This window comes from Pseudophryne corroboree, chromosome 2, assembly GCF_028390025.1.
Source record: "Pseudophryne corroboree isolate aPseCor3 chromosome 2, aPseCor3.hap2, whole genome shotgun sequence".
Lineage (NCBI taxonomy): Eukaryota > Metazoa > Chordata > Amphibia > Anura > Myobatrachidae > Pseudophryne > Pseudophryne corroboree.
This window is the reverse complement of record NC_086445.1, coordinates 767197916-767224212: the sequence shown is the minus strand read 5'-3', so window position 1 is coordinate 767224212 and position 26297 is coordinate 767197916. Positions and strand designations below refer to the sequence as shown.

The 26297-nt window shown below is 42.1% G+C and overlaps 1 protein-coding gene across 3 annotated transcripts in view; it reads left to right on the top strand.

The window, feature by feature from the left end:
* The window catches only part of ZBED1 (zinc finger BED-type containing 1), a 506379-nt gene extending 487957 nt beyond the window's left edge, over positions 1-18422 (top strand). For all 3 annotated transcript variants that reach the window (XM_063955484.1, XM_063955483.1, XM_063955485.1), the window contains one exon: positions 17975-18422. In XM_063955484.1, coding sequence (XP_063811554.1) covers positions 17975-18160 — 186 coding nt within the window. In that variant the 3' untranslated portion in view covers positions 18161-18422. The remainder of the gene's footprint in view (positions 1-17974) is intronic.
* Positions 18423-26297: the final 7875 nt, after the last annotated feature.

Below are 26297 nucleotides of genomic sequence, written 5' to 3'. Positions count from 1 at the left end.
TCATTCACAGCTGGTGACGGAAAAGGCAACCCCCGTGGACAGACAATTCTATCCGAGGACGCTCGGTACTGGGGGCAGGACCACACCGCTGTCTTGTACCAGGAGGTAAATGGACACTTGTAACAAACAATTCTGAGCCGTTACATTTCCACTTCAGTGCGCTACAGTTTATCCACTGACTGATATTAAGTTACCACATGCTGTCTGAATACGGCACAGCTCATTCAGTGCACTGATCTCTCAGAAGAGAAGTTTTATCTACAATTTTCTTTGCCATTAAATACTGCTGGCCAGCAAGTAACCTTTCAGCCTGATATATTTAGGATTTATTAATTATCTATTGGCTATATTATATACTGATGTTATTTGTAGCAGAATACTTATTAAATTGTTTTTATTCTATTTACCGGCTCTGATTATATTATATTATATTATTAGTTTATATGAGAGACTCACTATGAGCCTATGAGCAATATACTGTATTAGCCCATATTTTAGCAGGCTACCATATACTGTCCTGTATGCAGAGCCGTAACTAGACTTTCTGCAGCGGAGTACACTGGTATTCCACAGGGAATAACATTGGGGTGTAGAGTAGGATCTTGATCCGAGGCACCAACAGGCTAAATGCTTTGACTGTTCCCAAAATGCTCAGCGCCGCCTCCTCTATAACCCCGCCTCCGTGCACAGGAGCTCAGTTTGTTTTAAAGAAGATAGAAGACTTCAAGGGCTGCAGCAGAGGCACTCTAGTGCTAGATATCATTCTGATATCTCCTGCTGCAGCTCCATCACCTCCCTCAGTGGCGCTGTATACTCCCGCGTCCCTGGTTGCCGGGTACTTACAGCTGAGGCACCGGTTCTTTACCCAGGGCACACACACTAACCGAAGTTCTCCGGGATCGCATGGCCGCACTCAGGGAGGAGGTATGAGGGTCCCCCAGGCGGGACCCGCTGAAAATCGCGATCTGGTGCGGCCTTTAGGAGGCGGGCCGCACCCGCTGGCGTGGACACTGTGGCCGTACAGGGACCCCACTAGACCACCAGGGCAAGGGCACAGGTCGGATTTGGCTGTAATCCATTTTATTAAGACCCGCAGCACTTGGTGGTGAAGTCCAGCAAGGGGATAATGCTCTGGCCTGTAGCCCCTCCCCCAGCCCCATGGCGCCATTTAGAGTAAATGTTCCTGCCCCGGAGCTGCATCTCTCTGTCTCCCTCACTCCCTGTCAACGTTTGGGTGCCATTACACACAGCTGCGCTAATTCTGGGACTGCTGGGTGATGCCTCCTCTGTAAAGCCGCCTGCATCATCAGTGCTGTGCATTTACAGGACACTTAAGTATTCTACATGTCATTTAGACAGTGTTAGTTAAGAACAAGTGCATACTTCAGGGTTATTTAGTACAAGTACCCTGTGATATTCATCCAGTTTTTACTGTGCATTGATATATCTGTGTATAATGTATATACATAGCTGTACTCAGTAATAGTATTGCTAGTCCAGTGCAGTTTTATTGTTTGTCATAATTCCTGCATTGTACATGTGACTGTGTGTGTGTGCATATAGCTGCTGGGTGATCTCTACTCCGTGTATCTCACTCCTACTGATATCCCTATATTCTGTAACCTGAGGGGGCTCCGTGCGTCAGGGTTATTAGATAATATAGGTATTTCACAGGATATACGTATTTTGTATTTTTCTCCGTGTTTTTCAGTCACATTTTACCTCAGAAATCCTCTGTTTCTGCTGTCACATGGCACGGGGGTTTGTGTTAGGTATTATATCTGCTGATATTGTACTGTGTCGCCCGTGGTTTACGCTTTCATATCATGTCAGCTACAGGGGTGATGGGTCTGGAGCTGATTCCGCCGTGCGGGGTTATGATGTCCCAGATGCATTTAAGGATAACAAGGCTGCAGGGAGGGTTCAGGTTTTGAGGGTCCTGTACCCCCCAGTCAGTTTGTAACAACGGGGGCACATCAGGGCCCGCCTTGGTCTGCCTTTTCTAATTTGCTGACTATGCTGGTAACTAGACTTGCGCCCCCTATGGGACCTCCTGTGCCTTATCAGCCTTATATGGACCCTGCGGTTAATCCGCCATGGACAAATGCTCTGTCCACTCAGTTACAGCACTTGAATAACTCTTTGGATAAACGTATTCCTGACTCTCGCCCGCCTAAGACTAAACCTAAGAAGTTCTCTAAGTGGGCTGTTACTTCCTCTCAATATATGCATGTTCCAGATACCTCTTCCGTTGAAGATGGCATGTATACTGATGATCATGACGTTTCTGTTCAGGAATCTGTTTAACAGGTGGATGTTCCTGATCTCTTAGAGCAGGGCTGGTCAAACCGGTCCTCGAGATCTACCAACAGTTCATGTTTTCCAGGCCTCCTGGAGCTCTGTAGAATTGTCAGTCAGGAATGAATGCAGCACATCTTAATTAGTAATGACTACACCTGAGCAACTGCTAGGTGGTCTGGAAAATGTGAACTGTTGGTAGATCTCAAGGACCGGTTTGGCCAGCCCTGTCTTAGAGGCTCTCAGGCTCATTCTTCATATTTATGATGATCCTGAGCCTGCTACTACATCTAAGAAACCGGACAGGTTCAAACATCAGAAGGTTACTAAATTGGTTTTACCTCATTCTGACCACTTGGTTGACATACTTCAGGATTCCTGGGAGAACCGTATAAAATAAAATGTTACCTACAGTGAATCAGCTGTAGCCACCACGCAGTGTATGTTTCAGCCATATTCAAGACAGCAGTCAATATGCAGCAAGATACATTTACCATAGAGCTGGGATTTCTTGCTTGCTGCATCCGCCATTTGGTTGTTGCCGCTGACTGCACTGCAAGTCAAATGCTATTATTATGTTTTCATGGTTACCTAGTGTGTTACATCACCTAGAGAACAAATACTGTAAACATTCAAATATACAGTCATAGCCAATATTACACATATCAATGCTTTGCGGTGGACTTCCCCTTTCCTTCATAAAAAAACTGACTGACTGGGACTCGCTGAAAGGACAGGCAGAAAGAAAAAACAAAAGATGGGCTGAGGGACGATAACACTGACAGTGCTTAAAGACAGGGTCACAGGTCATAGAGACAGACAGGGTCACAGACAGGACTGAGAGATAGTCACATTGACAATACCAGAAGACAGGCTAGTGCAGAGGTTCCCAAACGTGGTCCTCAAGTCACCCCAACAGTCCAGGATTTAGGTATATCCATGGCTCAGCACAGATGGTTAAATCAAATTGACTAAGGTGCTAATTAAGTCACCTGTGGCCAAGCATGGATACATTTAAAACCTGGACCATTGGGGTGCCTTGAGGACCACGTTTGGGAACCTCTGGGCTAGTGGATCAGACAGACACACTAAGCTCCTGCATGACCTAGAAAGTATACAACACTTTGTAAAACCTAGTGGGATTTCTTGGCAAAAGGAAACCCCCTAAAGGTGACATGGTCTGCCCTTCAGAGAATGAACATGGGTTTCACTGCACATGCTCCAGTCCCTACACTTGTTCAATAGAACAGACACTTGGTCTATAGAACAGAGTGTAGGCCTCCACATTATGACCTGGCAGATGCACCCACTCTAGTGGTCATACTTTCTGGAACACATCTAGCCACATAACGTTTACCACAGGTAAAAGCATTTTGAAAATTACAGGGGCATATTTATTGTTTTAGTATCATCAGTAAGATGTAACAAAGTAGATACTGCAATTATCTCCTGCATTCCTCAGATATTTTTAATGTGTGTATTACAATCACTGTACTGCCCTTTCATCCCTCTCTCACCTCTCTGACATTACATTGAGATTCCCCAACAAAAGGGTTTGGCTGGGCCAATGGCTGGGACCTAGGAGGGAAGGGCCAAATTGGTGTTGCATTTCTAAATAGCAAAATTTACATATTGTGTAATTTCTCCCAGTATAAAATTAAATAGTAAATGCCACAGAGATTAGAGGAAGAAACTGTATAATATAGGTGAAATACAGGCATTATCACAGAGTGGGGAGGTTGGGACATACTGTGAAGCTCAGTGTCAGTCAAAGTGTTTAAAAATCAAGATGGTGTCACAATACAACTCAGCCAAACTGCCTTTGCAATAAAAATCATCATTAAGGACCTCTCTTATTTACTTTTTTGTTGGTAAAATAGCCACTTAACAGGAGTCTTGAATATAGCCAAGTTTATTTTCTGAGCAGTTTTATTTTTGTTTGCCGTAGATAAAAAAAAAAAAAAAGATATGCCCAGGTATGTGCACTGGATACTATTGCATCTACACAGCAGATTTTAAGCGGGTCATTCATCTAAGGCACCACTTCCCTGATGCTGATCCGGTCATCAGCAGACATCGATGATTGGTGATCCATCAGGGAATTAAGAGAAACTGCATGTTAAAAATCCCTAACCAAATCGAGGATTTCCAACATGTTGGATTTCCCCGATCCCCCAACCCAGTCATCCAGAGAATTGGTAATTGCCCCAATTCTCCCCTAATGTATGGGTTCAAAATGTTTCTGGATACAACAATTTTTTGAGGTACTCAAAGATTCAGGCACTTAGAGAGTGACAAACACAAACAGAAAATACAGACCTCATTTTTATTGGAGATGATAGACCACATCTCCAAAGTGACATCTAGAATAGTGTATGATTATTCAAAAGTTGCTATATTGTCCATTTAAACCTTCCATCCTACTGAGGAAACAGCCCCGCTTCAGCGGCTGAGAAGCATGTCAAGTACCGCCATATGTTGAGATCTGCAGACTGATCCACAGCGTTAAGGCCCGTACACACTGGCCGATATATCGGCCGTTCTCTTGAACGGGCGATATATCGCGGGTCCGTCGGCCAGTGTGTATGGCTGATATGTCTGTGAACTCCTTCGTTCACAGACGTATCGCGTCGGCCCCGCAGCACAGCCGACGGCCAATATATCTACTGATATATTGGCGCGTCACTGTGTGTGTACGGCGGTCAGCCGACCGCCCGTACACATGCTGCGGCTGCCGGCGGTGATTGACAGCTGACCTGGGCGGGCGTGTGTACACGCCCGCCCAGTTCATGACGTCAGTCCCCGACGGATCGGGCAGTGTGTATGCACAGCACACTGCCTGATCCGTCCATAGATATATCTGCAGATCAATTGATCTGCAGATATATCTTTCTAGTGTGTATGTTACGAGCTCCCATCAGCCCAGCTCCCGTCAGCTCCAGCTACCACTCCGAATGTGTCTGGCTAGCTAGCGCCAGTAACAGGAGGACACACCGCATGGACCACAGAGGCTGGGGTAAGCATGTCCATCTAATAGACCGATGATTGTCAGTGGACCACAGCAGGACCAAGGTTACATATTATGCGCCTGCCTTTCATCAAGCTGCCACACCATTGCCTCAAATCGATGGTCTGTAATTAACCAGTAATTTTACTGTGGAGCTTATCATGTTTTATACTGACTGATTATACCAATACTAAACGGGGTGCCTTTGCTAGCAAGTAACATATAAGAAATTATCAGCTAACAAACTGTGCATTTACTTTCCATTAACCGTTGACCGCTGTGTGGAATCACAGTGTTCTGAAAGAACGTCCTAAAAATTGTTGTTACAAATTAACAAGGTGAGCTCAGTTATTTGGATACAAACCTGTTCTTCCATAGTTAATAAGAGGATACAGATTGACTTACTTTCAGCGCGGGTCTGCAAACCATTCATTAGCTCAAAGAGAGTGATTTTATATTTTTTATATATTTTTATTTTCTTTTTATTTGTGTTTATTGTGACTAGTGGAATGTATGTATTGTGTTTGTAATAAATTTTGGATTGATTGATACTTTCACGGACAGCACTTCCTCTCTTGCTTTTACTTGACTTGAGTTTTGTATCGGTTATGAAGGCTAAAAAAAAAAAAAAAAACACAAAATTGGGCGCTGATGTTTAAATCAAACGCTAGCCGCACGTTCCTGGGGCCTGGTTCCTCTGCCACCAATTAGATACAACAAGAAAGAACAAAAAAACTTTGGAACTGCGCTTAGCATTTAATTATAGCTTTTTATTCTTTACCACGATAAAATTTAAAAAATATATATATAAAAATGTATATAATTATACAGTTACCAGCCGGATTTCTTATAATATACAAATCAAGACATAAAACATTTAGTGTATCTAAAACACACATCTATTTCACATAGAGAAATTTTCCTCCTAAAGGCATATATTTAAATCTTAATGCACATAAGGGAACTCCACTAATTGAGAACAACTGCCTTTATGACTCCTATGACCTCGCAGGCGTCCCTGCAATATAGGATATCTCGTAAACTGTCCGTTTGATTTTATGATGGAGAGAAAATGGTAAATTGTTACCTCAGTCACTCTTTATAAGCTGTCCCAAAAATCACAGGTACCAGCGCAATATTTGTTGGACAAATCTTACATACTATATCCTTTCTTTTAGCATCGGAGTATCTCCGCAGTCTCTGAATGCAATGTAGGGGAGCTCAGGTGTGAGAGTGTCCATATATCAGCAAGACCACATTCTCAATGTAGTTATATCAAGCTGATAAAGCGATCCTCCCTCTAGCACCAGGGTGCCGCATCTGCCTCTAATTAAGATGTGGATTAACTCAGATACGGGAGCGTACTCCCTATTCCCCCTTAGCACTGGGGTCCGGGTATCCGGGTACTGAGTAGAGTAGTAAAATGGAGACAGCAAGCACTTCCTTGAGAAGTTAATTTAGCCGGCCGGCTTTAAACTTACTTGTTCACATACGCGTTTCTCCGCCTTCATGTGTCCTCGGCGGCTTCCCCAGTGGACACTCTTTACGAGATATCCTATATTGCAGGGACGCCTGCGAGGTCATAGGAGTCATAAAGGCAGTTGTTCTCAATTACTGGAGTTCCCTTATGTGCATTAAGATTTAAATATATGCCTTTAGGAGGAAAATTTCTCTATGTGAAATAGATGTGTGTTTTAGATACACTAAATGTTTTATGTCTTGATTTGTATATTATAAGAAATCCGGCCGGTAACTGTATAATTATATACATTTTTATATATATATTTTTTAAATTTTATCGTGGTAAAGAATAAAAAGGTTATGAAGGCTGGCAGACCTAATTCAGATGTTCCTAGATGGAATATCAACTCATCTGTCTTAACTGCCTATTTATCAATGACAAAATTGGCAAGATAGATGAGCAGTGCAAAACTCCAAGATAATACTGGCTGGCGTTATTAGCGGCGACCTACCACAACACCAACCAGTTGCTTCACTTCTGCATATGCGTGCCCCAGCATTGCCCAGTCACACATGCGGACTGCACTAATAGTTTGGTCTCTGGCTTCTAGTATCAGTTTATGAAAGAAAAAATAATAATAGTAAATTAGTAAAAACGTAAAAATTTTATTTATTCACAATGGAGAAAAATGCTTTACAAATAAATAAAGCTTTTTTCCTTTCTTAGTCAATATGGCAATAGTGATCAGATAACTGCGACTGTGTGCTGCATGCAGGTGCTACCTTTCCCATGAAAAGTGTGTTGAAGCTATCGCTGGATATAGCTACCAGTGGTGACACTTGGTGGCAACTGGCAACCCTTGATGAAAAGCAAAAAGTTCTTATTTCAGCAATAACAGCCATATTCACCAAAACTGGAGATTTTCTGGGCTTAGGCCCTCATTCCGAGTTGATCGTTCGCTAGCTGCTTTTAGCAGCATTGCAAACGCTAGGCCGCCGCCCTCTGGGAGTGTATCTTAGCTTAGCAGAACTGCTTGAAAATTTTTTCCTGCAGTTTCTGAGTAGCTCCAGACCAACTCCTAGATTGCGATCACCTCAGTCCGTTTAGTTCCTGGTTTGACATCACAAACACGCCCTGCGTTCGGCCAGCCACTCCCCCGTTTCTCCAGCCACTCCTGCGTTTTTTCTTGGCACGCCTGCATTTTTTAGCACACTCCCTGAAAACACTGAGTTGCCGCCCAGAAACACCCACTTCCTGTCAATCACACTACGAACACTCGAGCGACTGAAAAGCGTCGCTCGACCTTGTGTAAAAGTACAAAGTTTTGTGTGAAAGTACTTAGCGCATGCGCAGAATTGCCGATTTTCACCTGATCGATGCGCTGCAAAAAACGGCAGCGAGCGATAAACTCGGAATGAGGGCCTTATTACATCCTTAGTGATTTCAGGGTTCTAAAATAGATTCTACTAATTATTCATATAGTACATGAAGACATTAATACACAATGGCCCTCATTCCAAGTTGTTCGCTCGCTAGCTGCTTTTAGCAGCTTTGCACACGCTAAGCCGCCGCCTACTGGGAGTGTATCTTAGCATAGCAGAATTGCGAACGAAAGATTAGCAGAATTGCGAATAGAAATTTCTTAGCAGTTTCTGAGTAGCTCGAGACTTACTCTACCACTGCGATCAGTTCAGTCAGTTTCGTTCCTGGTTTGACGTCACAAACACACCCAGCGTTCGCCAAGACACTCCCGCGTTTTTCCCAGAAACGGCTGCGTTTTTTCGCACACACCCATAAAACGGCCAGTTTCTGCCCAGAAACACCCACTTCCTGTCAATCACACTCCGATCACCAGAACGAAGATTTCTTCGTTAAGCCATGAGTAAAATACCAAACTTTTTATCAAATTTACTTGGCGCAGGCGCACTGCGAACGTTGCGCATGCGCAGTTTGCGACTAATCGCACTGATGCGAAGAAAAATAACGAGCGAACAACTCGGAATGAGGGCCAATGTTTTTAAGTAGTCATTTAATATTTAGAAAAATTCATTATTTTATTTTATTTAAAAAAATATATGTTTGGTAAGTCTAAGTGCTAATTATGCAAATGAACCAAACATTTCCTCTATTTTACCTGAAATACACGCACAGCTGGGCTTTTTCCTTTTGAATTCTGACTCACAAAGATCTGATTAATTAAGTGCAGCTTTGTTAACATATTCTGTTTGATGGATACTTAGCATTTCTGTCACTTGCTTTGAAGCCTATTTTATGCTTAAAAATATTTCAAGGTGACACAAAATCCCTGGGCTCTCATCTCACTTTAGAAACCACACTGCTGACTGACCTTCCAATCATGAAATGGATTGCTGCTGCAGGTACATTGCACTATTCTCAAAAGGAGCAACATTGTGTAACTGCTACATACAGTGTACAGCATTGCACTGGTTACTGTGTACAAAATCAAATAGGAAACACTAAAGCTTTTTCTTCTTGTTTATTTGGATATTACACCCTATTATTATAGATGATACTGATGATAATAATACTGTAATTACATTACATTATGTTTGAATTGTGCACCTGCAACCTTTTTCTTTGTATGCAGTTCTACTGAAAGGTCTCCGCAGGGTCGCACCTCTCATTACCGGTGTGCACCCCAGGACCCCTCCCCTGTATAATTACATTAAGGAACCTATTTTTAAAAATGTTTTAAGGGGTCTATTCATGAAGCAGTGAAACGTGTGGAGAAATGAGCCTGTGGAGAAGGTGCCCATGGCAACCAATCAGCTGATCCGTGCAATTGTATAGTATGCAATTTAGTAATGTTACTTCAATGCTGATTGGTTGCCATGGGCAACTTCTCCACACTTTTCACTGCTTCATGAATAGACCCCTAAATGTGCTGTTTAACATAGAGTATACTGGTGTAATGTGTTTTCTGCAATGAACACCAGATATACTTATACCTATGGAGCACAGTCAATGGGGATAAGTGTCAGAATTAAGAAGTCACTATTTGTCATTTGGTATTGGCTGTGATATTCACTCGTCTTCAGGGGTTGGGTTCAATTTGCTGGCTTATGGGATGGCGGCGGTCAAGACTGTAGGGATTCCGACGCTGGGATGATGAACCTATTCAGGATGCCGGTGTTGGCATTCCGAATAATGTCAGGATTTCAGCATCGGTGTTCTGCCTACCGGGATCCTGACAGGTGTATCCTTTGCATGCAAGCAGCATCCAAATACATGCAGGCAAAAGACTGAGCGCAAATGGGTATGGACATATAAACCAGAATTGGTTTTATTTTTTGGTGCCTATGTTTTTTGGCAAGTACTGTATGACCTTCTGTCATTCAGAAAATAGCTGTAAATGAATGGGAACATTCCGTATCTTGTAATACTTTGGAAACTCTACGTTTTGGGCTTGATGTCAGAATTGGCTATTCTGTGTGCCCAGCACAGCTACGGTAACTGCTTAGAACAAACTGGAGCATTTTTTGGCATTCAAGTACAGCAAGCTGCATCTTGTTTATTTCCTGGAACAGTTATTACTGAACAGCCTCTTTGATTTGTACAATACAACTTATTCCTTTACTTCCTCCTCACTTCCTTCTACTGTACTTCCAAGAACTTTCAATTAGAAATGGTAAATTGTAACATGTCAACATTAGTTTTGTATTATATGTTCTGTTCTGTACATGCTATATAGGAAATACAGAAAAATATAATTCGATTTACATTGACATGTCATTCATGTAAAACTACACTATGATAATTCTTTCTGTGTCAGTAACAGAAACCCAGCCATGTTGCCTTAATTTGAATAATCCACATATAGAAGCACAATTTCACTATGTTGACTTTAAAAACATAGTGAAAGAATTTCTCATCTCGATGCTATCTCTGTACAGGTGTAGGGATTAGAAACAAAAAAAATTATTTACTTTAGTCCTGGCTTTGTATGTAGTTGCATTATTTCCTTACTATGTTCAAAAGTTTCGCAGATAGTTTTGCTCCTATATAATAAAATTAATAAAAAATAAAAAAAAGATTCTGGTTTTGATTTCCAGACAACACATCAGTACTTGTCCATAGTTGGCTTAAGAAGTCATCCCAGGACTGTATGTAAAAATCACACATTCAGATAACATTCTACCCTGCGATAAAAAAATTTGCCCTATAGGCAAATTAATGACAATCACATCTAACTGGTTTGCCAATCCTGATATGCTCCTGGACTATTGCTTTTGAAGTGAAATGAAATTACTGAGTTACTTAAACAGTAGTTTTTGAGGTACCTTTATGACTAGTTTTGTAAAGATCAGTCTATACTCAAATATTTGTACATCCCCTTGTTCCGTACCTGGTTGTTTGTCATTTACAAAGCTTTATCTCATTTGGGATTTAAATCCTCACAATGTTTCCTTTGATGCTCCAAATATGGGAGAGGGACCTCCAGTAACAACAAATGGCAACACCCCCCAATATAGGCTGCGCATCAGAAGGGCTCTTGTAAAATTGTTTGTCACATGACAGGTAGGGTTATAGGGGGTCATTCCAAGTTGATCGCTCGCTGCCGATTTTCGCAGCGCAGCGATCAGGTGCAAAAACTGCATTTCTGCGCATGCATATGGGCCGCAATGTGCACACGCGTCGTACGGGTACAAAGCCCGTTGTGGTTATGCACAGCTTGTAGCAAAGTTTTCCTTCGCACTGACGGCCACAAGAAGATTGACAGGAAGGGAGCAATTCTGGGTGTCAACTGGCTATTTTCGGGGAGTGTTTGCAAAAACGCAGGTGTGTCTGAAAAAACGCAGGACTGGCTGGGCGTTCGCTGGGCTGGTGTATGACGTCAAACCCGGACACGAATAGGCTGAAGTGATCGCAAGCGCTGAGTAGGTTCAGAGCTACTCAGAAACTGCACAAACTGTTTTTGCAGAGCTCGGCTGCACATGCGTTCGCACTTCTGCTAAGCTAAAATACACTCCCCAGTGGGCGGCGGCATAGCGTTTGCACGGCTGCTAAATCTAGCTAGCGAGCGATCAACTCGGAATGACCCCCATAGTGTGTACAATTTGTTGAGAGGTCCCCCCTTCTTTTGGTGCAAATGATACAATAATGGTGATATGTAAGGCAATCTATATCAAATGCACACAGTTCCCTGCTGTAGTAAATAGCTAAGCGGTGCTTTAGATGTTTGCAAAATCTTAGCATCTTCAGATTCCAAGTTTTAATGATGTAAAATGTACACGGCAATAAGAAGAATCAGTTGGAAATAGTGGTCAAGGGATTTTAAAAGCTAAAAATAAATGTTTCATGTGTATAAGGTGACTTTGTGCACAGTTATTTGCTTTTGAACATGATCCATGTGGTGTTCAGAGAGAGCGATGCAACAGGTGGTTTTAATGGTTCTTGAATAAGAGAAGACTTTTTACAATGTAGCTGTGATGTAATGTAACTTGTATTTCATAGATCCTATAAAGGCAATTTATAACCAAAGCAACAGTACACTCAATTCTCAATTTTATTTCGAATCAATTATACAACAGAGACCCCTACCAACCTCCCCCCAGACCGCGGGACACTATGGCCATGGAATATATAGATACACACACACATATATACTGTATATATCTATACCAGGGCCGAAACTAGGATTTTTGGCACCCGGGGCAAGGAAGCCCCCCCCCCCGCACGCACGCACACACAGACGCAGAAATAAAAAAAGAATAATAATAAAATAAATAAAAAATAAATAAATAAAATATAATTAAATAAACAGAAAAAAAAGAAAGGGAATAAAAAATGTCAATACAAAGAGCATCGTTGTGACACAGCCCATAATTGTGATGCCACACATTACAGTGATGATGCTTTGTAGCCACAGTACATAATGCCTCTACAGCCATAATACCCACTTGCAGCCACATCATGCCCCCTGCCCGCTAGCCACATTATGCGAACCCTAGCCACCTCATTCCCATCCCATGGACCATCATGTTCTCTCCAGCTACAGTAGAAGAGTTCCACAGTAGAAGTATACCATGTTAGTATGGTATGCAAACTCATTTCCCGTTATACACTCACCAAGGCTTCCTGTAGTATGCCTGTGTTCTCCGTTGGCTGCTGGTCTGAGCAGCTCCCCAAAAGGTCCCAAAGGTCCCGCAGTCCTCACTCATCTGGGGGCGGAGCCGGAGGCATATTTTTGCAATTAAGCTGTGGCAGTGCTACTGTAGCACTGATCTACTCTGCCTCCGTTGTGATCCGATTGGCAGAAACATTCCAGCCGCGGGCTCTGTATGGGCCGGTGTTCTGTCTGACCATGGTGATCTGCGTGCAGGGATGGAGGGACGTGGTGTGAGCAGAGCGGGAGCTGACCGGGATAGTACTTGATGCTGCTGCCACTGAGAGAGAGTGAAGTGGACCGGGCGTACTTAGTGTGCAGAGCGGGAGCCGATGGGGATAGTGCTTGATGCCGCTGCCACTGAGAGTGAAGCAGGGTCCACTTCACTCTCTCTCAGTGGCAGCGGCATCAGGCACTACCCCCGTCAGCTCCCCTCTGCTCACACCAGGTCCCCCCATCCCTGCACGCAGATCACTATAGTCAGATTAGCTGTCTCCCTTCCGAACAAGGCAGGCTGTAAGGGGGGGGGAGCGTTACCTTGCAAGGCGGCTGGTGGTCGCAGCTACCGGTGCGCGTTGTCAGGCAGTGAGCTCGGCGCCCCCTCAACTCCGGCGCCCGGGGCACGTGACCCCTTAGCCCCCCCCTAGTTACGGCCCTGTCTATACACTATATGGATATAAGTATTGGGACGCCTGACTATTACACCAACAGGGACTCTAATGACATTGTATTCAAACATATATACTTTAATATGGCGTTGATCCCCCTTTGCAGCTATAACAGCTTCCACTCTTCTTGGAAGGCTTTCGGCAAGATTTTGGATTGTTTCTGGGGGAATTTGCGCCCACTCGTTCTGTAGAGCATTCATGTGGTCACGCACTGGTGTTGGACGAGTAGGCCTGGCTTTGCAATCTCTGTTCCAGTTGGTGCTCAATGGGGTTGAGGTCAGGGCTCTGTGTGGGCCAGTCAAGTTCTACCACACCAAACTCATCAAACCATGGGCCGGATGTAATGGCGTCCGAGTTCAGCGGCTGCGTGGGATACCAGCCGAACTTGGACTTTTTTTAAAAGGACAGTCACTTACAAGGCAAAACCATGAAAACCATGCACTGGGGCACAGTCATGTTGTAATAAAAAAGGGTCTTCTCCCAAAATGTTGTCACAAAGTTGGAAACATAGCATTATCCAATATATCTTGGCAAAGCATTAAGATTGCCCTTCCCTGGAAATAAGGGGCCTAGCCCAAACCCTGAAAAATAGCCCCCTACCATAATCCCTCCTCTACCAAACTTCATAGTTGACATAAATTGCAGTCAAGCAGGTAAGGTTCTCCCGGCATCTGCCAAACCCAGACTCACCCATCTGACTTCAGAACAGAGAAGCGTGATTCATCACTCCACAGAACACATTTCCACTGCTCCACAGTCCAGTGTCAATGTGCTTCACACCGCTCCAACCAAGCCTGGCATTAGACTTGGTGATGTGGGACTTGCATGCAGCTGCTCGGCCATAGAAAACCATTCCATTAAGCAGACGCCATACAGTTTTTGTGCTTACATTAATGCCAGTGGAAGTTGGGAACTATTCAGTTATGGGATCAGCAGAGCGTTGATAACTTTTACGCACCATGCGCCTTAGCTGTCGTTGACACCGCTCTGTGATGTAGCGTGGTCATCCGCTTCGTGGCTGAGTTGCTGTTGTTCCTAAACACTTCTACTTTCTAATAATATCACTTACAGTTGACCGTGGAATATCCAGCCGGGATGAAATTTCATGAACCATTTAATTGCAAACGTGGCATCCTAGCAGAGTACCACACTTACGTTTCTGCAGGACAGTGCTTGAGATCTATCTATCTGCCTATAAATATACTATATATATACTGCATATATATATATATATATATGCACAGAAATGTATTAAATTTATTAAAGCTTCTAAAACAGAGAACTGGTCAGATGCTGTCTATCATTTTCTAAAAGGCAATAGAGAAATGATAGACAGGATCTGATTCGTTGCTATGGTCAACATCATCAATCCTCTGTTTTGGAAGCTTTAGTAAATTTAGCCCTTAGGGTGCCTTGAGGACCGCATTTGGAAACCACTGCTTTATAGGATTGTTAATGCGCCCATTGGATAGAATTAGATGAGAAAAAGCAAGTATTAAGTCAGATGTAAATTGCTTGGGGCACTCTAAGTCCAGATACATATTGAATATGCAGATGTGTAAAATGTAACATTTATTCATTTTTATTAAAATAGAGCATTTCTTCATAATTAGGCAAACAGAACACATACCATAATGAGTAATCATAGTGCTTGAGCTTGTGTAACCCACCAATGCTGTGTCACGTACTGTATGTGCAAAACAGATCCCTGTCTAACTGGCAATGCAGTAGGTATCTGTTTTGCTACCCTTCTGAGGTAGACTGTCAGAACACAAATGATAAATGATGTCTAACAGTGGGGATACCCTCAGTAATTCACTTCTCAAACATGTTTTCTGTCTGTATATTAACTGTTACTATGCTTTTGTTATTATTAAAGTACAACTTTTGCAGCAACTTGCAACTAAAACCCCCTTGAGACAGAAGATCCCAGCAATTCCGGGTCGTTTTGCCGGTGTGTGTTAGACTTCCCTGATAAATTCCTGGGTCGAAGTCCTAGGAATTTCAACCTGGGTTGACCCTTTCACACAGAAAAAGGCCCCGTGTTTTCCATAAAATGACTGGGTAGAACTGCTTCACATGGTAATTTAATTTTCTGTGTGAAAGGGATATTATAGTTAAAGGAAAGATGAGCATGGGAATTATTGCAAAGCACTTCCTACTGTATACTCCATATCATGGACAAATCTCTATATTAGCAATAAATAAATATGAAGCTCACTAAGTCGATTTTTTTTAGTTTGCGCGAAAGCCAGTACTAATACACTTATTGTCTAGCTGAATTCTATGTCCGCCAGCATTTGTCACAGATACAGCATTAGCAGTAGGTCACATAGCATCATAACGGCCACATTGAACGCACAGGACACTCCTGTTTTGGGCCATAATAAGTTTACCCCAAAGTGTATTGCATAATTACAAATGTATATTAACAAAATGTAACACAGTGGTGGTAGCTTAGTTTTCTGTAATAACGTATCATAATTGTTAATAATCTTCTTACTACAGTAAGTGCCTATTAAATATTGATGTTAACATCAAAACAGCTAAACAGTACTTAAGATATTTCCATAATCTTATCATCTTCTGTTTCCAAGATTTAGCAATGCTAAATGTACCTGGCAGTAAACAGAATCAATTGGAAATACCTGTCAAGGGATTTTTAAAAGCCCAGAATAAATGTTTCATGCGTTTTGCTTGGCTTTGTGCACAGTCATTTGCTTTTGAACATGATCCATGTGGTGTTCAGAGAGAGACCAGTGTAACAGGTTGTTTATGTGGTTTATAAACAAGGAGAATATTTGAAAACGTAGCTTGTACCATCTTGTGTTGTGTAGAATTTATCAAGTCAATTTATAGCCAAAGGACAATCAATGTTATTATTTTCATATTACACGATCAATAACTTATTTGGTTACAAATACTGTTTGTTTTTTTTGTTTTTTTTCCAATGTTGTGTTTAAAAAACAATATTTAAGCTTATCAGTTATTTTTTTGCAGTGCAAAGGGTTAACTATTTTGCATAGTGTAACAATATTTAAGAAAAGTAAAAATATTGCTATACTATCAAACTCAATGTTTAACCAAGATTTCCAGCACACATGTATGTGGTTTATCTGCTGCTTTTTTGTAGGTTTGGCTGTAGAATTTCAAAGGGCAATAATATTATATTCAAAACACTCCTGGTTTTGCATTTCTTATTACTGACATTTTAAAAAGCGTTACCAGAACCTCCTGAAAGCCCACCGCTTCGTTAAATATATCCATTAGAGTTATACAAAATGTAATCCATGCTTTAAAAAAAAAAAGTCTGCCTGTATATTAAATCTGCATAACGTGGCTACAGATGTGTTCTAATACACCTATCCTTTTTGTACCATATGACACGAGAAGCCAGGTGCGATTCCCATTGTGCGGATTTTCCAACTTTTTCCTCAATTTTGCATCTTAGGGTGGTTATTCAGGTCACATCACTTTGCACATATTCCCTATTGATGGCGCCAATGCGCACACGCAGGTCCCATACTACGTGTGTGCGGCCCAGCTTATGCAATAGTATTGCATTGACTGTAGACTTCTATACCTGATTGACAGTCGAGATCGATAGCTGCAGGTGTCAGACCGGTTAGTGCTACTTACCGTTCATACATTGCCCTACATATCGGCATGCTATCTTTTAGAAAGCAGCGCCAATATAGTCAGGAGTGCATAGCGCCCCTGTCACTGAGCTGGCACCACTGTTGTAATACACAGGGGAGAAGCGGTATCAGCACACATAACGTGTGCTGATACCACTTCTACCCCACATTGACTTTTAATACATTTACCCCACAGTTACTTATACCCCTTTTCCACCTGAGTACCGGGTCTGACACGGGATTTTTAACCCGGCTACAACCCGAGTCGGCCCGGCATTTCCACTGCACTTCGACACGGGTTATTCCCGGGTCGGATCTGTTTCCACTTAACCTGGGTAAGCTCTGTAAAAGCCTATTGATGTCATTAAAAATTGACTTTTTACTGTCTCAACAAGATGATGTCACGAAAAGGACCCAGAAGCACCAATCAGTGTCTCAGAGCGTTACTTGGGTCTGAAAACACGGGTAATGACCGTTTCCACTGCACAATGCGACCCGGGACCCGTTCACTACAACAGGGAGAAGTGGTGCGGAGATGATATCTCCAAGAGCCGCCTCCACCCTCGCTGCCGGCTCCGCCCCGCACTGCTATGGCAACCCACCCGGCATATTGCTAGGTCGGGGAAGCCAGCAACAGCATCCAATGCCGGATCCCACCCGGGAAGGACCATTTTCCAATTCCCGGGTGGGATCCAGCATTGGTGGTGTGAAAGGGGTATTAGGTGTTAGTTTCCACTAACTACATTTTCCTGACTATACAATTTTTCTTTGCAGAGTGCAGAAGAAGGAGCTGCTACATCAATCTATGCAGCTGTTTCACCGGACCTTGAAGGAATCGGAGGCTGTTATTTATATAATGGTCAAAAGATAAAATCTGCTGACATAACATACAATGCAGAGCTCCAGGAAAAACTATGGACTGAGAGCTGCAAGATGGTTGCACTTCCTGTTTCAGCGTAAAGCTTTCTACATATACGGTGTCTTCTGATCATGTGATGTCCATATATTGAAACATTCCAACCATACAGTAGCTGTTAGCACTGTTTTTACTATACCAGGATAATTGCAGAGAGTGAGAATAAATACATTTGCAGTAATCTTTCAATAATCAATTTGTTTAGTTATTAAAAAAAATAACTAAAATTATGATTTCATGCTCCTAATGTTTAAACTGTGTGTAGCATTTAAAATAAAATGTCAGTCATTAAAATGGCTGTGTGCAGCTCTGTCTTGAAGGATTCTCTGTCCTTAACACTGTGGAAATAATGTTAGTAGGTAACTGTGCACTGACCAGGCAGGTTCTGTTCATGTTGCTTCAGGAGAACGGTCTTTGTATTTATTATGCTGTACTGCTTGCTTTGGATATACTAATATATGTCATACAAAGAGTGAAATTACTCCATTGATGCACATTGTGGCCTTAGTGATTATGCTAAATTCATTAGGGATTCACTTGGATGTAATATGCAATTTCATACAATATAAACTGTATTTGGTGTTATAACCAATCTTTATTATTTTGCTTTTAACTAAAATTGTGAAAACTTTAAAATGTAGTTCAAGGGATACTACAGTGAACTATTAGATATAAAAAAAAAAAAAAAAGATAGATTGTAGAGCTCTTGCTGAATAAATAGGGTGTAATCTCATGTATGTCAGATGCTTTGTTCATAATTCACAGCAATCCGGTACTCTTGCATTATTGGGGATCACTTGGCCACTACAGGTAACCATACCTAATGCTACTTTTATCCTGTAAACAGGACAGTACAGATAACGCTCATTTTATTTACTACAAATATACAGAGTAAAATGTTTTCTATGCAGAATCCAATACAGTATATCTATAATGTATACAGGATATAGAACAATAAAGTGAAAATAAACTTTACTAAATTGGGTATATTTCCCATTTTCAGATCACTATACTTTTACAAAGACATCTTTAACACGTGTTGGAGTACAGTGTGCTATTTATTTTGGTATATTGTGTGTAGTCCTCAATGCACCCTAGGCAGTCCAAGGTTTTAAGGATATACATGCTTGTGCACAGATGGTATAATTAAAATAATTAATAATATACCACTTGCCTGGCATGGTCACATCAGATGCAACCACGCCAGGCTAGGCTTTCTTTGACATGGTTGTACTTGCTGTGAATAGTTAGAAATGCCCATAGCTGCTGCCAGAAGATAAACTTCCAGCAGTCACAAATATCAGAGGGACCTCCCGGCACCTCTGCATTTAGTTGCAGTGAACAGGAAGCCTGGCGCACCCCTCCATACGATTGCTGCAGAGAGGAGCAGATATTGTGGGTCATTCCGAGTTGATCGCTCGCTAGCAGTTTTTAGCAGCTGTGCAGATGATATGCCGCCGCCCACTGGGAGTGTATTTTAGCTTAGCAGAAGTGTGAACGTTTTTATCGCAGAGCGCCTGCAAAAAAATTTCGTGTAGTTTCAGAATAGCTCAAAACCTACTCAGCGCTTGTGATCACTTCAGACTATTCAGTTCCGGATTTGACGTCACACACCCGCCCAGCCATGCCTGCGTTTTCCCTGGCACGCCTGCGTTTTTCCGAACACTCCCTGAAAACGGTCAGTTGCCACCCAGAAACGCCCACTTCATGTCAATCACTCTGCGACAACCAGTGCGACTGCAATGCATCGCTAGGCCCTGTGCAAAACTGCATCGTTCATTGTGCCTGTACGTCGCGCGTGCGCATTGCGCCGCACTGCCGTTTTTTAGCCTGATCGCTACAAACAAATGCAGCTAGCGATCAACTCGGAATGACCACCCTTGAGCGTTGCCCCCAGTGTATGCCGGAGGTTGCTCCTCTCTGAGGTCTGCTCTGAAAGTGACAGCAAAATAACCTGTCAGGACCTGGAAGCCGCTGCAGCTGTCAGGAGCAGGTAAGTCACCGCTGGGCAACCAGGGACAGTATGTCAATATTCTAGCATATTGACATTTCTTCAGTGTATTTATTATACACGTGTTTACAGAAAGAACCAACACAACTGGCTTCTCTTATGATACAAATAATTTAATAGACATAAAACATATAAAAAAACGACTTCTGGTGGGCGAGCCTGACAGCAGGCCACGTTTTAAGTGAGCTCTCCGCTCCCTGCTGGGGACATACCTTAATAAAACCCCTCTACACTGGGTTCGGCGCCCCCCCAACATCGGGGCACCCCTGGGAGATAGTAGTGGGTAAGTGGACCCTGATCCCGGCTCCCCACCGCCCATACCCCGCCGCAACGAAGGCGTTTGGTAGACGCCGGCATCCTCGGCCGCCATCTTAGGCCCACCTGCCTCCAGCACCAGAGTGTCCTGGCTGGGAGCCCTGTACCACGGACGCCCGCTCCCTCACCTCAGCTGGCGGGGCCCTTGCTGGCCGGACGTATGGCCACTAGATCCCCGGACAGAGAGACGCAGCACGCAGCAGATCCTTGTAGCGGCGGTCAGTGATGTCGCGGACGGGACCTCAGACCTCCAACCTCGCGGGTGCTTCCCGTGAATGGCGCGCAGTCCTCTGTCTCCATCACTCGCCTCTGCCCGGGTCTCCTGCCTCCAGCTAACAGTGCCTTCCAGCCGGGCTCACTGCAGCAGCGCTGTGCTCCATAAGGCTGCAGCTTTCAGTAAGGAACCCAGAGGAAAGAGAGAGGAGAATGACCATGAGATGGTCATCTACCAAAGAAAGCTTATTTTGTGGCGCACTCTTTTATTTAAGTCAAATATGAAGTAATTATGGAATTAAAACTTAACATTTACTGGATTTATTTAAAATAAGACGGTCAAATACAGACATAAACAACATAAATCAGTCAGTGTTGACCTACAGTGATCCAAAAAGATTCACTGTATAAAAATACAGTTTCTTTAGAACAAAACCACACTTCTACTAAACCAGTGAATATTTGTAGAACAAGAGTGAAAATGAGGTTTAAACAATTTTTATCGGGTAGTTACACACTCCAAGAGATCTCTCCAAATAAATTATTGGATCTCATATTAATTACCCGATTAGCGGCAATTGTTAACTCAGCTAGAGCACTTCCCCTTTGATTTGATAGACGGGAGTAAAAATGTCTCTAAGAAGGCAGGAGTGATAGGTATTAATCAAATCACAATAAGTGATAATTACCAACACACCTTAGAGCCTTAGAGTGTTAATCATATCGCTACACGTGATAATCATCACCACATCCTAAATCATTAGCGTCTGTGGATGATCCTACATTAATCACATATAAATTCTTGCATTTCAAGGATGGCAATCCTACCAAACATGTGTTGCAATTGGTCTAAGAAGATACATTGTCCCAATACTTTAAATACAATGTGACACCTTAGGCATTAATCATAGATGTGAATACACCATAGTCAAACATCTCTAGACACAAAATCATTTGTCTGTGTGACCTGATGGAAAAAAAGGGGAGAAGGAGAGATTCTCCTGATGACACTGTGTCCTTCTCTCCCAGTAATATAGCCTATATATATTCTATCCCCGATTAATTCAGGCTATATGAGTACAGTGTATTCTAGATACAGCCCAACTAAATAGTCCACATAACTTAAATCTGAACATATATTTCAGCTCCATAAATACATGTGTATCACCATCTTATACATTGATCAGACTGATGAATATCGTAAATACACATAGAAATATATACAGTGTAATAATCAATAAACATGTATCACGGAGATGTGTGATTTTAACATAGGGACAGTGAGCTTTAAGATAATCTATATAGGTATCACTGTGAGAAGGAAAAAGTGTCCCAGCAATAATAGGTCAGTTCCCCTTTCTGCTGTCATCCCATGTGCAGTTTTGCAGTGAAAGGGAACGATGAGAGTTTGGGTCACACCTGATGCCGGGACAGAAGGAAGAAGTGCGAGTTGCTTCTGCTGTCCCCAAGCCGGACTCCCCCTCCTCTGTTGTGCCGCCACAGTGCAGAGGCAGAAGGAGACCTGATGTGGATGAGAGAGCCGCTCTGAATTGAATAAAAGAGCGGGTGTGTATCACCATTGATGTATGCACGCTGAGTGCCGAAAGCCGCTCACGTGACCAGACGCCGGGTCGGGTTTGGAGATTCCACGCTCCCGGAAACTGTGTACGTCTGGTATGCCGATGACGTACGTTTCACACAAAGCTTGTTCACATCGGTATCTGACAGGTCTCTCTGTCAGAGCTGTTTAAGTAGCAAAAATGGGCGTGGCTTTCACTTGTACATACTTGTTAGACTCGTTAAGGCAATCAAAGAGCCAAAAACAGTGTGAATTACGGATTAATTTAGTAACCATCAAAAAACAAAACACAATAAAAGAAAAACCATAAAAAAACCGATAGAAAAACCTTTATCCACATATAGGTGAACGTAATACATAACAAAATAGAGTAAATAAAAGGTAGCATACTAGAGTAGAGATAAGCTTATGTAATAGCATTCTTAATTAGTTAGATAACAGTACACCCGGATGGTCAAATTAGCTAATTAGCCAGAGGTTTGATCAGTTTTCGTAAATATAGGATGTAGGTTAAATCTAGATATGACTAGTACTTAATTGTGTATATGACTTGCATAAAAAACTAAACCGAACAGTTATAATACAAGAAAAAAAGGATTAGAGGACGGAAGGGAGAGTCAAATATAAAAAACCCTATAAATGCGCTAAAGTGCGGTTAAATTGGCTAAGGTTAGGGAGATAAGCAGCACCAGTATCTATATTTCAACACAGTACGCATTATAAGTTATGTAAAGTAAATACATATATTGTTAGGGTTGAACACTCATGCGACAGACTTAGAATGCGCTCCCCCATAACATATGTAGAAAAATTGGTTCATCTCCCATATGAAAAAGCACTGCGGCAGGCTAACAGCCATAACTGTATAATAACATTATACAGACGTACATGTGTAATACCCTTGTTAAAGTAATGTGCCTATGAGAAGTGATATGGCAGGATAATAACCACAGCTATATCCAAACCATGTCCACTAGTGCATAAAGATCACCCCTAACTGAATTATATGCCAGATATTTATGATGTTATATAGGAATCTGTCAGGGTCTAAACAGATGATATATTTCAATCTGTTAAAATCAATTACATGTCTAGCGGAGGAACTATTCATTTAGTGGACATATCCAGAGATAATGATTGACCAGGACCATCATCGATCTCATGGATCGCTGTTGTAAAAATTCAACTGGTATATATTTACCGGAACAGCAAGTATTCGGACAGCCCACTACCCCAGAGAAGTTAAGGCCGGCAGGTGGAATAAAGACAGATACTCCTGGAGTCCCCAATGTTTTCCTATAATTGAAACCAGGAGACTGAGTGACAGATGTTCTGACATTTCCTAGTGGGGTGCAGTGGTTAGAGGAAAAAGGCTGCAATCATAAGAATCTGCCTATGAGTGCCAAATGAGTATCACAGTTAATAGATGAACATCATAACTATTGTGCCAATCCCATAATACATGGGATAAAAGGAGTTAACCTCTTAGGATGCGATATATTAGGAGAGGTACTAATTGATGTGTAGATGTGTATTATACAAGGGGTATCAGAGACATAGTGTTCCAATACTTAACCCTGTAAGCGTATTTCATGTTGGCAAAAATACACTATAGTTGATACTCTCATTTAGGCCACCTGGGGCCACCGTATTCAACTTGAAGATCCATTCACTTTCCAACTTTTGTAATTCTTTTTCCGAATCGCCACCTCTGATGCCCATTTTTAGTTTGTCCAGACAAAAGAATTTAAGTTCACAAGGAGATTTGGAATGCTGATAATAGAAATGTCTGGCAACTGATGTTATTTGTCTGAATCTTGCCAAGTCTGATTCTACATTTCTAATATTACCCATATGCTCCATGATCCTCACCTTCACCATTCTTGTGGTCATGCCCACATACGACAATTTGCAGGGGCACTGGATGCAGTAAATTACATTTGATGACTGACAATTTGTGAATTCCTTCATCTCTACCTTTATGCCATCCCTGTCTTTGATCGTGGGATTGGTGTCCACATGGTCACATACCTTACATTTCCTGCAGGGATAAGTTCCTTTCATTGTGGGTCTCCGCTTAGGCAATCGACAGAAGTGACTTCTTACTAGTTTGTCTTTGAGATTGGGTGATCTCTTCCAACTCATTGACACAGAGGAGTCAAGATTGGAAGAGAGATCCGGGTCATTGAGGAGTATTGGCCAGTGTTTATTTATAACGCTTTTAATCTCCCGCCACTCTTGGCAGAAGCTACCAACAAATCTGGGTTTAGGTTTTTCATCCTCTTTAAGTTTTTTCACTCTCCTGCTGTCTTGGAAAATTAAGGTTTGCCTATCTGTGTGGAGAAGCGCCCTGCTTGCTTTTTTGATGCAGCGCATACTATATCCCCTTTCCTTTAGCCTTGTAGAAAGTTCTTTACTTTGGATTCTATAAGTGTCATCCTCTGTGCAGTTTCTCCTCAGTCTGAGGAATTCACCTCTTGGTATATTTTGTACCGTGGCTGGGAAGTGAGAACTAGTATTGAGAAGTAGATTGTTGCTGGCTGTTTTTTTCCTAAAAAGCTTTGTTGCCAACATGTCATTGTCATCTCTATAGATTCTTAAGTCCAAAAAGGGGATCTCATCTTTGTCTATCTCATATGTTAGCCTTAAATTCAGGATGTTATCATTCAATTTCTTGATAAAGCTAACCAGTTGCTTCTCTTCTCCTTCCCAGATGATAAAAATATCATCTATATATCGCATCCATGAGATTATCCTCTTAGTGAACTCCTCATTCTCCTCACAAAAGACCACTTCTCGTTCCCACCATCCCAAGTATAGGTTTGCGTAAGTTGGTGCGCAAGCTGCGCCCATCGCTGTTCCTCGTATTTGTGTGTAAAATATATCAGCAAACGTGAAGATGTTTTTATGGAGGACGAAGTGTAGTAATTTCAGTAGAAATTCATTGAAATCACTCGGACCTTCCATTTCAAGGAAGTACCTAACCGCAGAAATACCTTTCAGATGGTCGATACTGCTATATAGAGATTCAATGTCAAGACTTGCTAGGAGATGATTTTGTTCCAATTTGACATCATGTAATTTCATTATGACATTACCAGTGTCACGCACATAAGATGGTAAACTCGTGACATGTTTGCGTAAGTGAGTATCTATAAATATACTCGCTTTTTCAGAGACTCCCCCAATCCCAGAGACAATAGGTCTCCCAGGGGGGATTTCAAGATTTTTGTGCACCTTTGGCAACAAATAAAAGGTTGGGGTCCTGGGATGTTCTACTCGAAGATACTCACTTTCTTGTTTTGTTATCACCCCCTCAGCCAAAGCCTTGTCAACAATACGATTCAAGGACAATCTACAGTTATCTGTAGGGTTGAAGAGAGTTTTGTTATAGCAGAGAGGGTCATTGAGTTGTCTCATAGCTTCTTTGATGTACATTTCCTTGGGCCAGATAACAATATTGCCCCCCTTATCGGATGGCTTAATTACCACATCCTCCCATTTGCTGATCTCATTTAGGGCAGTCCTCTCTTCACGTGTGAGATTGTCCTTGTATCTCGATTTGCGTGCACAAATTTTATCAAGATCACGGCTTACCATATCCATAAAAATCCTTACTTCCGGACATATCTGGTCCTGGGGGAAGAAAGTGGACCTCTTCTTACAGATGACCCTTCCTGCTGTCTCAGTATTGGTATTATTGGTTTTTGAAAGTTCCTCCAAAATGGATAACATTTGATGGTCATATTCATCAAAGTCGATCATACCTTCTAAGGGCAATATGGTATCCGTACTTCCCCCTTCTGTTGCGGATTGAGAGTGTAGGGAGGGGTCATCCCTCTGATCTGAATTGCCTCGTGCGTGGTATTTCATCAATAAGAGTTTGCGTCCAAATAATTTGATATCTTTCTCCCATTGAAAACGATTACAGCTTTTTTTGTGGGGCAAACGATAAACCCTTCTTTAAAACTGCATCTTGTCCTTTTGTTAGTGTGTGATCCGATAAGTTGATTATTCTCAATAAAGTGTTTTCTTCTAATATTTTTTCTTGTAGTTCACTTTC